We start from the raw sequence: 13,721 nt of genomic DNA on the forward strand, positions 1-13,721 counted from the left end.
AGCACAGTCATGGAACTAATTAAGAGTCGTAAATCCACTCACTGCGGTATCGGCACTGTAGGACTAGATAAGTTTTTTACTTCATCCTACTCCCTTGAACATAATAACTGTGTTGAATGAAGACTGATTTCTTCCTTTTTACTTTTTTATCCACCTTATTTTCTGTCAAATTATTACTGTATATGTTTTATGTTCAATAAACAAACAAAACAAAACAAAAAAATGCGGTCCTTCGATCTCCCGCAATCAGCGTGACAATTGAACGCAGCGCGAGTTTCGGTCACGTTCGGTCCGCGTTTGGTCTCGCGAGCTTCGGCGCCGTGTTGCAAGTGGGGCAGAGTTGCAACTGGAGGCGTCGAAAACAAAGTGAACGTTTTAGGACTGCGCGTGCAATCAAACGGGGATTTTGCAACATTTCGCAAGAGGACAAGGCTAACTTTCAAGTTGTCGCACGGCCAGGAGGAAATAAACAAAGCTCGCCGAGATTGTGGTTTCGTAAGTTTTGGGGAAGTTGAAGTCCGGCTGCAGACGAGACGAAAGTCAGTCGACTTGGCAGTCCGGTGGTCGGCAGCAATGTCGCAGAAAGAGAGACCCAAGTTTTACCTGCAGGAAGTCAACAAAGCCATATGGGAAGTCCCGGAGCGCTATCAGAACTTGTCTCCGGTCGGCTCCGGCGCGTACGGATCCGTTTGGTAAACAACTTTATGCTACTTTTCGTGTACCACCCAACTTTTACCGCCCCCCCCTCTCCGCCGCCCATTCATTTCGATGAGGCCTTAGTTCGCCGTGCTAAAGCTCGTTAGCACGTCTTCACCGATAGCATTAGTTATCAGAAAACGTTTAGCTTCACTGAAACGCTGACTTATACCTGTATATATATATCTATATATATATACATATCTATATATATAGATATATATAGATAGATAGATATGTATGTAGGTATGTATGTTATGTATGTATGTGTATGCGTCACATAGCCTGACGCTGTGATGCCCTGATTAAAGTGCTCCGAATGCATTCCAATGTGTATTCTGCGGGATAAAATAGCTTTAATACAACGGAAGAATGATATTGTGGTCAGGTACAGCGTATTGACAAACAATGGACGAGAAAAACTCAACTCAACTGTATTTACAGAGCACTTTAAAACAACCACCGCTGTATACAAAGTGCTGTACATGTAGCATATATGCAGCAGTAAACAAACCATTTTTAAAAAAAAAAAAGTATGTGAACCCTTTGGAATGACCTGGTTTTCTGCATTAATTGGTCATAAAAAGTGTTCTGATCTTCCTCCAAGTCACAGCATTCGATAAACACGGGTTGCTTGAACTAATACCACATAAACAGTTACATGTTCGCATGTATTTTTATTGAACTCACCTTGTAAACATTGTAATAACTAGTTGACCCTTCCTTTGGCGGTGGGAGAAACGCACTTAAGCATGGGAAGGAGATGCAAACTCTGCACTTGAGCTTGACTGTGACCTAGTTGACTTTAAAATCGCCCAATTAATGTACAAAGCACACAATAACCTGCTCTACCAAAACATTCAGAAGTTTTTTGAAATTCGAGAAAGCAACTATGAATTAAGAGGTACCAATTTATTCAAAAAACTCAAAACAAGAACAAACATCAAGCAAAGAAGTGTCTCTAGCAAAGGTGTTAATCTGTGGAATAATCTCGAAACGGACCTAAAAATGAGTAAATCGCTTGCTGAGTTCAAAAACAAATTCAAAAAAATAGTACAAACAACCTACACCAATCGGAGTTAAAATTATAAATTCTAAACATTAAATATAATGATAAATCAGAACTAAGTTGATAAATAGAGAAAGGTATTGCAATATCCATTATGAATACAAGAGAAAATTGACACAAGAGTGCCAGGGTGAGGATGTATATAATCCCGATACAAACCAAAAGTTGTGAAAATATCACGGTTAAGGGTAAAGTATGAGCCTTAATGGAGACTTCTTATTACTTTTTCTTTTCTGATTGATATAAAAATGATTTAGTAGATATAAACACATAATGGGGTAGGACTAGATAAGTTTTTTTACTTCATCCTACTCCCTTGAACATAATAACTGTGTTGAATGAAGACTGATTTCTTTCTTTTACTTTTTTATCTACCTTATTTTCTGTCAAATTATTACTGTATATGTTTTATGTTCAATAAACAAACCAACCAAGATGTTGCTATTCCACTGTGACACTTTCAAAACCAAAACAATGAATTGATCATTTTCTCCTCAATCAAAGGAAATGTAATTTCTTGCCTCATTATTACGATTGCATTTATTAATCTCGGACTTCGATAATAATGTGCAATGTGGTTTCCACAATCTGGTCGGTTAGCTCGCGGCAGCAGTGACGTTTTTAGTGTGGAGACAGTGACATGACGTTTCCTGTTGATCTCGCTCGGGTATTTTTTTTTTTCCAGCCTTCTGCAAATGATTGCCAAGGGCAGTGCGCTAATGTTTGTTTTCCGACAGTTCTGCTTACGATGTGAAGAGCGGCCTAAAATTAGCGGTCAAGAAGCTCTCCAGACCCTTTCAGTCCATCATCCACGCCAAGCGCACCTACAGGGAGCTCCGCTTGTTGAAGCACATGAAGCATGAAAACGTGAGTCTCCGCTGCTTTGACTTTCCTCGCCGTGTATGTGACGAATTGATTTTTGGTCAAATTTGAGCATGCTAACGTTGGAAGGCAAAAAGCTTATCGTAAAAGATGAAAGTTTTTTTTTAAGATCCCTAAAAAAAACCTCATTTTGAATACAGCAATCCCTCCTCCAACGGGGCAGTTATGTTTCAGACCACACCCACCATAAGTGAAATCGATACTATAGCTATCGGAGCTGCCAACGTTGTAGAATGCGAGCTCCTTAAACCAGGGGTCTCCAACGTGGTGCCCGCGAGCACCAGGTAGCCCGTGAGGACCACACCAGTAGCCCGCCAGTGCTAGGATTGTGATTTGCTCGTAGAAATTATGATTTAAAAATGCAAACATGGGCAGTATTATAAATTCTATAGCTACCTATTTAGCTATCTAACTAGCTAGCTACAGTATACGTCTAGCTAGCTAATGTTCTAATATTATTAAATTTAATTTGTACAAATGTTATTTCAGACGCGTATCAATTTGGTAGCCCTTCACACAATCAGGACACATGAAGTAGCTCTCACTCTCAAAAAGTTTGGTGACCCCTGCCTTAAACTCACACCGCTACTTGTTACTGATATTAAGCAAGAAAAGTCACGTGTCGCATTGCTCAACCAAAGGAGGACAAATATGTTGTTAGCCAAAAAGCTAATGACTACAGGCTAACCTCAATCACCGCAAGCCTTAATAGATTCGTATCGGCGAGTAAGAACAAGGGCAGTGACACAATGTGCAAGCTTCATTGCCGGATTATTACGTCCTGTAACGTGCAGACCACAAATCCGCAGTGGCTCTTTGAAGTTGAGCTAATGGCGGGTACATTTTTTATTTTTTGAGTGTCGTTTGGTAACGTTATAATCACATGGTGTCATTTTTCGTACGTGTTCCCATGCAATGACGTCACGGAGCAACGTGATCACACTTTTCCAAAACATTTCTACCTCCTCCCACCTGGTTTCTCCGCCTATCCCCGTGTCAAGAGAGGGGCAAGCAGCGAGAAAGTTGTCGATAGGAAAATAAGATGAGCCCCACATTCATGCGTGTTGGCAGTCTTGCCTTTCATTGTGTTTGTATGAGCCACAAAATGGGACTTTTGAAGCTTCAATTTTTTTTTTGGACCGCAAATCCACTGAATTTGAGCCTAATTTTGTGGCCTAAACCTGCGATTTTATTTTAAGGCCATATCGAGCAGCTCTACTTCCCTCCCTGTTTGCCTTGTGTTGTTGATTTGTAATGGACGCTTGTATTTGCAGGTGATTGGCCTCCTGGACGTTTTCAGCCCTGCCACTTCTCTGAAGGAGTTCTCAGATGTGTAAGTTGTTCATCCCCCCCCTAACCCCCATCAAGAGTTCAATCCATGTGTGCGCTGTCTGTTGGCAAGCGTTTTGTGCCCCGCTGTGACATCTCCCTCCAAATAGAGCTCAGAATCGACGGCAGCCAGCGTTAGAACTCATTGAAACCTTGATTTTTAATTTTTTTTTTCAAACGACGACAGACCGTCAAATCGGTAATCGGCCCCGCCCTCAAACTCATCTTTGCATCGCAATCAAGAACGAGTGACTTGATTTTGAACCTGAAATAGCCACCCGGCAGAAGAAAAACCTAAACGTGCGCCAAAGACTTGCCGTCATTTCCAATAACGACCCAGGCCAAACTTAGCTCCTGTTTGCTTTAGTGCCGTTTTGTGGCATTAAATGGCTTTGCGGAAAGAGTATATTTGCCGACTTTTTCAGCAAATCCATGATGATAGGTCCCACAGATAAAAAGAAAAAAGGTTGTTCACTGGAAGTGTTGATCCTTCGGGCATTTTGAGCCACGCGTGCCACAGAACATGTCTTTTAAGACCGAAAGCAACAAAATCAACGACGGGTCCTTAAAAAGATGACCCGTGCAGTTAATCAAGGTCTTATGACTGCGGCCGCATGTTCTGCTAAGAGTTCAACGGGCACGCGGGAGTTGTCGGCTCTCTCCTGCGAGCGCTAAAAATAGCCTGCCGGGGGGCGAAGCTTCTCACAGAATCCGCCGTGAGAAGCTTTCTATAGGCGACGGGGGACCTCTCGAAATCATTCATTTCCAGTCCGGCAGAAGCAGAGCGTTGCGCCGTCACGTCTCTATGATTAGACCATGTTCAGGTCATATGAAACGGTCTACCCGTCGCGTCTTTCATGCAGCGTATTTCCATCATGTGTGCCCCCCCCCCCCCCCCCCGCCCCCCTAAGGTGCCATATTACAAGACAATACATGCTGATTTATATAGCGCGTTCACAACAGCTGCTATATTGACGTTCTTTTTCAAACTCATTCACTGCCGGCTCGGAGAGTTCTGGATATACGTCAGGATCGTAGCACTCACTCTCGACAAACTCTCATCACACATTCCTTAACTCCACACAGGAAGGCCGTCGTGCGACCTCTGCACTATGAGGTCGAAAATAATAAATATATAATAATATAGTTAATTAATATATAATAATATAATAATAAAATAAATTAAAAAAAATAATACAACACAACACGCGAGATAAAAACACGGACAGCCGTGCATTCGTCACCGCTTTTGCTGGATATGCTTTTTGTTGTTTAAAGCAGTTTGCGATGAAAGAAGACAGATAAAGCAGTTTGCGATGAAAGAAGACAGAACCCGAGAAGGTGTTGAACTCAATTCAATACCAAATGTCAAAATACGTTTGCAAAAACCTGAACATTTCCGGCCAATACGTTTTGGGTGTCTTTGTTTTTAAAGGAAAAATATTCATAAAGGGCTTTGCGCACCTCCACAGTCAGTAAGTATCGAGATTGTTGGATTGTCAGTCTGGTAAATGACCACTAGATGGCCCCGGAGTGGTTTTGATCAGAACTTGGCGGTGGGGGGTGTGTTCCTGCGACCCTACGTCACGAGATGGCGTGTGCAAGCTCTGAGATGCTTGATCCTCACTAGGGTCACGGGGGGGGGGGGTGCTGGATCCCAGCTGTCTCCAGGCAGTAGGCGGGGGACATCCTGAATCGCTTTCCAGCCAATCGCAGGGCACACAGAGACGAACAACCATTCGCACACACACTCACACCTAGGGACAATTTAGAGTGTTCAATCAGCCTGCCATGCATGTTTTTGGAATGTGGGAGGAAACCGGAGCACCCGGAGAAAACCCACGCAGGCCCGGGGAGAACATGCAAACTCCACACAGGGAGGCCGGAGCTGGAATCGAACCCGGTACCTCTGCACTGTGAAGCCCACGTGCTAACCACTGGACTACCGGGCCGCCCAACTTCATGATTCGTTTTGCATCATTTTGTCGATTTGTTGACATTGATTTTGTGTGAGAAAGAGCAGCGGGAAAATCAGTTTGGGGCATTTTATTTTATTTTATTTTTTTGTCCGAGCATTCATTTCAATCTGTCATCCATCGGCAGGTACCTGGTAACTCATTTAATGGGCGCGGACCTGAACAACATTGTGAAATGTCAAAAGCTGACAGACGACCACGTGCAGTTCCTCATATATCAGATCCTCAGAGGCCTGAAGGTGAGTTTCCCTCCGTCGTTTGATAATCCTCGGCAGCGGTGGATTGAACTCGAGCGCCCCCCCCCCAGCCCCCCGTACATGAATGGTCATCATCTCCGTTGTGTGTCTCCGCAGTACATCCACTCGGCGGACATCATTCACAGAGTAAGTGCAACGGCGTGGAGTTGCTTTGCCCCCCCCGAATTCAGTCCGAGTCGTTCTGCCGTCGCTGGCTTGGGAGCATTCGTGTTCTCTGGAGTAGAAAAAGACAATTGGAGCGGCAAATTGGCGCCGCCGTCCAGGCCGGTTTCTTTCAACTTGGGCAGCTGTCTAAAGTCAAGCTTGTCCTTTCTTAAGAGCACTTTGGAAGCAGTCATTCGTGCCTTCGTCACATACGTCGGAGTCCGCCAGTCCTCCATGAAGCGTCTCCAGTTGGTCCACAATAGTGCTGCTGATACTCGTGAGAGGGAGCGCGTCACTCCTACTCTGGCATCCCCTTTTTCGAGTTCTTTTTGAAGGGCCTCGGATTTGTTTTCAAACCAGGAAATGGCCTCACCCCAGCTGATCTCTCGGAGCGCCACCTCCCGCTGCCCAGCGACATCAAAATGAAATGCATCCGTCCGTCCAGTTTTGTTTTTTTTAACCCTTGTGTGCTCCAAATTAAAAAGGCCTTAAGTTACGCATTTTACAATTTTTGTAATGATGTATTTTGTGTTATAAAACCATTTTTTTTTCCAAACACTCAAAATGTTCAGAGGCATCTGTGCTATCCATACATATATAGTTTTTATTAGTTCTTTGGGAATTTTTATTCTTTATTTTTTGCAAAAGGGAAAAAAAAATGTGTCTGGAGGTCCCAACCAAGCCCTACTAACAATCCCGACCGGACGTGTTCATGTCAAATGCGTTGGTTTAAAGCCTCCTGCAAAAAGGCAAACTCATTTGCGATCCTCTGACGCCACCTAAAGTTGCAAAATTGGAATGACCTCAACCCAACAATGCGGCATGCTTACGTCTGTCCAAGCGAAAACAAAGCGATTGACGTAAAAATCGCGTGAAATGCATGTATACACATTAGGTTTACGATGCATTCAAAAATATGAATGATAATGGGTCTCTATGGTGCAAAATATGTCAATTGTGAAGATTAAGGTATCAAAACGTTTTTTTTTTATTATTGCTGCAATGCCTGAGAATTATCAGCCGGTGACGTCATGAAATTGAGGCCATTTTAGAACCCCTCCATAAGTTTCAGCTCTCTTGTGTTTTTCAGAATGTCTTTGCCTTTGATTCAAAGACATCATTTTACATTTATCGCAAGCGGTGTATTACGAGGGTTAAACCGCACGAGGCTCCAGCTGACAAATATTAATCGAAATCATTTTCATTGCCCTGCTGGAGCGTCATTTACTTGAGTTATGAGTGACTAACATGAACTCATTTAGTAGCAGCCAATTCTAGACCAAGTCTGAAAAGACGTTGTAAAACGTCTTTGGGAGTGAATGAGTGGCCTGGCACAACTAATCTTTTTTTTCCTCTTCTCAGGATCTGAAACCCAGCAACCTGGCCGTCAATGAGGATTGTGAGCTGAAGGTGCGTCATCAGAATCTGAATGAAGCAAAAGACGTATCTGTGTGTCATGAGCCCCCCTCTCCCCCCCCCTTTGGCCTGACAGATTTTGGACTTTGGCTTGGCGCGGCACACCAACGACGAGATGACCGGCTACGTAGCCACGCGCTGGTACCGCGCCCCCGAGATCATGTTGAACTGGATGCATTACAACATGACCGGTAAGGTGCCAGCAAAAATCCGTGTCGTAAAATACCGAATGACCATTTATCACGGCGCAGGATCGATACTCTCACAAAGGTGTCGTTGAGCGGCTAGCTAGCTCCTTTTGTTATTTTTATTTTATTTTTTTGTGTTAATCTGAACATTTTTGAGAAATCGAATTGAGATTTTTTTTCTCCCACTTCTCAATATTGTGATTGCGATGGAATATGCACAATTTTTTCTTCCAGGGTTCTCTCCCCATATATTTTTTTGGGTGGCGAATCTGCATTACACAAAATCAAATAACATCATATTTTTGGTCAAGTGGACCACGAATTGATGTGGAAAGTCGTTCAAAGTTAGCACTTTGACTTGCGGCGTTTTACATTTCCACAGCAGCGACGGCAACGAAATTCAACCAATCGCACGAGGCGCCTAACAACACAAGTCAGTCAATCCGAAATCGGCTCGCACGGCGCGGGCACCCGCGGCGGCTCCTCTCGTTGTCGAGGGAGGAAATTTCATCTGTGCTGCACGTTGCACATTTGACAATAAAGTTGTACTTGATACTTGATACTAATAACGGCCACAAATCACCGCGGCTATTCTTTGTTTGAATGAAACAATGTGATGTAGACGTGTGGACAGTAGCGGTACTGCATCTTCTGTCAAAATCCTCAAAGGATTAAAAGAAGAAACAAAAACAAAAAAAAATCGTCACGATCAGAATAACGTGAGCCACTTGTCTGATGGATAAATTTGTGCTTGCGTGTTGCAGTGGATATTTGGTCGGTGGGCTGCATCATGGCGGAACTTCTCACCGGAAGAACGTTGTTCCCGGGAACGGACCGTATCCTTTACATGGGATTTACTTTTGTCGAAACTTTTTTCTTTTTGTCTTTGACGCCTTTGCCTTCCACATGCGAGAGACTGCTCGAGGGTGTTTGGTGCACGCGGTCTTTTATTTTCCTCACTTTTCTTCACGTCGGGGTTTCACTTTGCGAACGAATTCTCCATGCCGGATTTTAATTTGGACGGTCACCTTATTGTGAAAAGCAAGCCCCCGACCCCGGCCCCGACCCCGGTGCTTTTCAACATGACGAATCGAATCTTATATCACGTTGCAGCCGGGTAATGCCACCATCGCTTGTGAACGAACGAGTTTTTGCAATTTTAAGTAATTAATTAATTAATAATTAAATTAATCGGAAAATTAATTGATTAATAATTAAATTAATTACTTTTTGAGACAGTGGTCCGCACCCGGCGGCCGGCCGAGACACCTCGTCTCCTTCTTCTCGGTGGAACGTGTTGATCGAGCAGCGGTTTGGCGGCGGGGGCGCGGCGAGGAGGCCGAAAAAACTCCCGAGAGCGGGTCCCGTGGTTTTCCGTTGTTGTGTTTTGTCAGCGTCTTCCTTGAACACATGCTAATAGATATTGATCAGTTGAAGCTAATCATGCTGCTGGTGGGAACGCCGGGGCCTGAGCTCTTGATGAAAATTTCTTCAGAGTCCGTGAGTTGCCGACGACACGCGTTTGCTCGGCGCCGCGCCGCTTCGCCCCGGCCGCATGTGTTGCATTGCATCATCAAACGTGAGGGAGGCTTTCTTGGGAATCGCTCACTAGCCACCCCCCCTAAATCCCGAACCATGTTGTCGGTGTGCGATCACTAGAAAATCATGTTTGTTTGTTTGTTTGTTTTTTTTTTTTTTTTAATGTGTGACGGACCGGCAACCGCTGCAAATTTGCTAGCGGCTATATATATAGCGCACGGCAAAAGAACGCCCCTCGGATAGTCATTCGCGAGTACGGAAAGATTGAAGGATTCCCAATACAGCCAAAGTCTGTTTTTTTTTTATGGTTGCGGACGCTGTTTTTGCACCATTTCCCATTCTTGTCTTCTGTCCCTTCGGCTTCCAAGCGCGCCGTTTGCTTTTTAGCGTAGCGACAGTGTTAACCCCCCCGCCCCCATTCCCCCCGCCCCGAAAAGGCTTTGCTAACCAACTCTGCCCCTGTCGCTATACTCCCCCTTGACACCAGCCTGGTAGACATAAACCAACTTCAGCAGATAATGCGGTTGACGGGAACGCCACCGGCGTCGCTAATAAACAGGATGCCCAGCCACGAGGTGAGCGCGCCGAGCCATTGTTCACCGACAGCTCTGGAGTCCGCGAAACCATTTGGACTAAAACCTTTGTGTGTTTTTTTTTTTTTTTTTGATAAATGCTTTTCAATCACGTTTCAATCGACAGCGAAGACTGGGGCGACAAAGCCAACGGCGTGTCAGCCATTTTCCGTTGCGCTAACCCTCACGAGCCGGGCCAGTCGGCGGGAGAGACGCCCCGAACTGGTCGCAAGCCAAGCGCAGGACACACAAAGACGAACATTCACACTCGCACTTGGGCGTCATTTTATGTGGAAATCCATGAGAAAAAAAAAATGACCGCTTTCCCAACGTATGAATGCGTTAGCACGTTTTGGCCTAGCCGAGGCTAAGCTCTTTTTGAACTGCGCAATTATTGTAAAAGAAAAAAAAAATGACCGCTTTCCCAACGTATGAATGCGTTAGCGCGTTTTGGCCTAGCCGAGGCTAAGCTCTTTTTGAACTGCGCAATTATTGTCAAAAAAACAAAACAAAAAAAAATGACCGCTTTCCCAACGTATGAATGCGTTAGCGCGTTTTTGCCTAGCCGAGGCTAAGCTCTTTTTGAACTGCGCAATTATTGTAAAAGAAAAAAAAAATGACCGCTTTCCCAACGTATGAATGCGTTAGCGCGTTTTGACCTAGCCGAGGCTAAGCTGTTTTTGAACTGCGCAATGATTGTCAAAAAAACAAAACAAAAAAAATGACCGCTTTCCCAACGTATGAATGCGTTAGCGCGTTTTGGCCTAGCCGAGGCTAAGCTCTTTTTGAACTGCGCAATTATTGTAAAAGAAAAAAAAAATGACCGCTTTCCCAACGTATGAATGTGTTAGCGCGTTTTGACCTAGCCGAGGCTAAGCTCTTTTTGAACTGCGCAATTATTGTAAAAGAAAAAAAAATGACCGCTTGCCCAACGTATGAATGCGTTAGCGCGTTTTGGCTTAGGCGAGGCTAAGCTCTTTTTGAACTGCGCAATTATTGTAAAAGAAAAAAAAAATGACCGCTTTCCCAACGTATGAATGCGTTAGCGCGTCTTGGCCTAGCCGAGGCTAAGCTCTTTTTGAACTGCGCAATTATTGTAAAAGAAAAAAAAAATGACCGCTTGCCCAACGTATGAATGCGTTAGCGCGTTTTGGCCTAGCCGAGGCTAAGCTCTTTTTGAACTGCGCAATTATTGTAAAAGAAAAAAAAAATGACCGCTTTCCCAACGTATGAATGCGTTAGCGCGTTTTGGCTTAGCCGAGGCTATGCTCTTTTTGAACTGCGCAATTATTGTAAAAGAAAAAAAAATGAGCACTTTCCCAACGTATGAATGCGTGAGCGCGTTTTGGCCTAGCCGAGGCTAAGCTCTTTTTGAACTGCGCAATTATTGTAAAAGAAAAAAAAATGACCGCTTTCCCAACGTATGAATGCGTTAGCGCGTTTTGGCCTAGCCGAGGCTAAGCTCTTTTTGAACTGCGCAATTATTGTAAAAGAAAAAAAAAATGACCGCTTGCCCAACGTATGAATGCGTTAGCGCGTTTTGGCCTAGCCGAGGCTAAGCTCTTTTTGAACTGCGCAATTATTGTCAAAAAAACAAAACAAAAAAAAATGACCGCTTTCCCAACGTATGAATGCGTTAGCGTGTTTTGGCCTAGCCAAGGCTAAGCTCTTTTTGAACTGCGCAATTATTGTAAAATAAAAAAAAAAATGACCGCTTTCCCAACGTATGAATGCGTTAGCGCGTTTTGGCTTAGCCGAGGCTAAGCTCTTTTTGAACTGCGCAATTATTGTAAGAGAAAAAAAAATGACCGCTTTCCCAACGTATGAATGCGTTAGCGCGTTTTGACCTAGCTGAGGCTAAGCTCTTTTTGAACTGCGCAATTATTGTAAAAGAAAAAAAAAAATGACCGCTTTCCCAACGTATGAACGCGTTAGCGCGTTTTGGCCTAGCCGAGGCTAAGCTCTTTTTGAACTGCGCAATTATTGTAAAAGAAAAAAAAATGACCGCTTTCCCAACGTATGAATGCGTTAGCGCGTTTTGGCCTAGCCGAGGCTAAGCTCTTTTTGAACTGCGCAATTATTGTAAAAGAAAAAAAAAATGACCGCTTTCCCAACGTATGAATGCGTTAGCGCGTTTTGGCCTAGCCGAGGCTAAGCTCTTTTTGAACTGCGCAACTATTGTAAAAAAAACATACAAACAAAAAATGTCCCTGAGCACTAAAATTGAAGATTGCCCATTTGCGAATATCGTAAGCGAGTCGCGACAAGAAAACGCACCGAGTATGAAGTCATGCGCGCGGACCCGATTGTTTACCTGTCGCGACTCGTCAGAAGCTTTGACGGAACTCTTTTGATTCTTCCCGCAGGCCAGAAACTACATCAGCTCCTTGGCGTACATGCCCAAGAGGAATTTTGCTGACGTATTTATCGGCGCCAATCCGCAAGGTACTAATAAACTGGGCTGGTTGCAAAAGCCGCACCCCCCCCACCCCCAAACTGTATCAAACCGGCCCAAAATATAGACGCGACATTTGCAATGATTCCGGTGCTAACGTCAGTTCTCTCTCTCTCTTGCTCTGGTATGAAGCCGTCGACCTGCTGGAGAAAATGCTGGTTCTGGACACCGATAAACGCATCACGGCGGCCCAGGCGCTGGCCCACCCGTACTTCACTCAGTATCACGACCCCGACGACGAGCCCGAGGCCGAACCGTACGACCAGAGCTTTGAGAGCCGCGAGCTGGAGATCGAGGAGTGGAAACGTATGTCCGTCGTCTTCATGCCCGAAACTTCAAAATTTGGACCTTCTGACCATTTGCAGGGTTGACCTACGAGGAGGTGTGCAGTTTCGAGCCCCCCATCTTTGACGAGGATGACATGGAGTAACGGGAAGCCCTTACAGCTGACAAATTGTAAATATTTTTGCATTCGCCGTCAAGCTCTCCAGCAAGCGCCGAGCGGTCTGCCTTTCGCCAGGCTTCTTGCTCCCGGAGGAAAACGTCAAACCACTAAATATGCTTCTCGTCGTCATCATCCCTGAAACACGTTTCATTTTCATCTCGCCTGTTTTCGCTCAAATCACATGTTTACTCGCCGCTGTGACACTCGCATGCTGAAGGAGGTGCCACTTGAGAGCGTTCTTGTAAAAGTATTTTGTCAACTCAAGTAAATGTTCGTCCGCCATTCATCAGGTGACGATGCAACATTGACACGGATGTTCTGTCAATATTTTTCACTCAGCATTTTCTATTTGCCCGACAATTTTTGCAAATTCAAAGTTGAACACAAAAAGCGTGTGACAAATGTGCCGCATTTACAATGAATTGTGCATCCCTGTCCAGAATTTACTAAAAAAATATTTCTTTTTTTTTCTTTTTGTGCTGACTGCTATGTGAGTGTCATAATGTGGCGATAGAAAAACCGCTTAAATGTGTAAAAGAGCTATTTGAGATCTATTTATACTTTGTGGAGGATGTATTTATAAATGAGAACTCCCGTCTATTTTCAGTCCAACAGAGTATCGACTTGTCATTTGATAAGCAAAATAAAAAATATTTTTAAGACGCCCCTTTTGTATGTTTTCGTGTCTTGTGTAAATTAATCAATAAAAATAAACCTGCTATACATTGATATGTGATGAAATATAGTAAAAAA

At 44.1% G+C, this 13,721-nt stretch overlaps 1 protein-coding gene and 2 long non-coding RNA genes across 4 annotated transcripts in view; 1 reads left to right on the plus strand and 2 right to left on the minus strand.

Moving 5' to 3' along the window:
• The window catches only part of LOC127596167 (uncharacterized), a 28,740-nt gene extending 27,552 nt beyond the window's left edge, over window positions 1–1,188 (minus strand). Inside the window, exon 1 of the long non-coding RNA XR_007961412.1 lies at window positions 1,146–1,188. This is a non-coding gene — a long non-coding RNA (uncharacterized LOC127596167). The remainder of the gene's footprint in view (window positions 1–1,145) is intronic.
• On the plus strand, window positions 296–13,632 carry mapk14a (mitogen-activated protein kinase 14a). Of its 2 annotated transcripts, none has more exons than XM_052058343.1 (12): window positions 296–692; window positions 2,503–2,632; window positions 3,922–3,980; window positions 6,080–6,191; window positions 6,306–6,335; window positions 7,716–7,763; window positions 7,846–7,960; window positions 8,722–8,793; window positions 9,992–10,071; window positions 12,435–12,513; window positions 12,656–12,829; window positions 12,889–13,632. In XM_052058343.1, exons 1-12 carry the CDS (start codon window positions 574–576, stop codon window positions 12,951–12,953), a joined length of 1,083 nt encoding a protein of 360 aa, XP_051914303.1. In that variant the 5' UTR covers window positions 296–573; the 3' UTR covers window positions 12,954–13,632. The 2 variants fall into 2 exon arrangements, with proteins under 2 accessions (XP_051914303.1, XP_051914302.1); XM_052058342.1 differs by lacking the exon at window positions 9,992–10,071 and adding an exon at window positions 9,378–9,457 and having other exon boundaries at window positions 424–692.
• On the minus strand, window positions 1,225–2,573 carry LOC127596166 (uncharacterized). The gene is made up of 2 exons (XR_007961411.1): window positions 2,197–2,573; window positions 1,225–1,491 (listed from the first exon to the last, which is right to left on the minus strand). It is a non-coding gene; the product is annotated as an uncharacterized LOC127596166 (long non-coding RNA).
• Window positions 13,633–13,721: the final 89 nt, after the last annotated feature.

Source organism: Hippocampus zosterae, chromosome 2 (genome assembly GCF_025434085.1).
Source record: "Hippocampus zosterae strain Florida chromosome 2, ASM2543408v3, whole genome shotgun sequence".
Classification (NCBI taxonomy): Eukaryota; Metazoa; Chordata; class Actinopteri; order Syngnathiformes; family Syngnathidae; genus Hippocampus; species Hippocampus zosterae.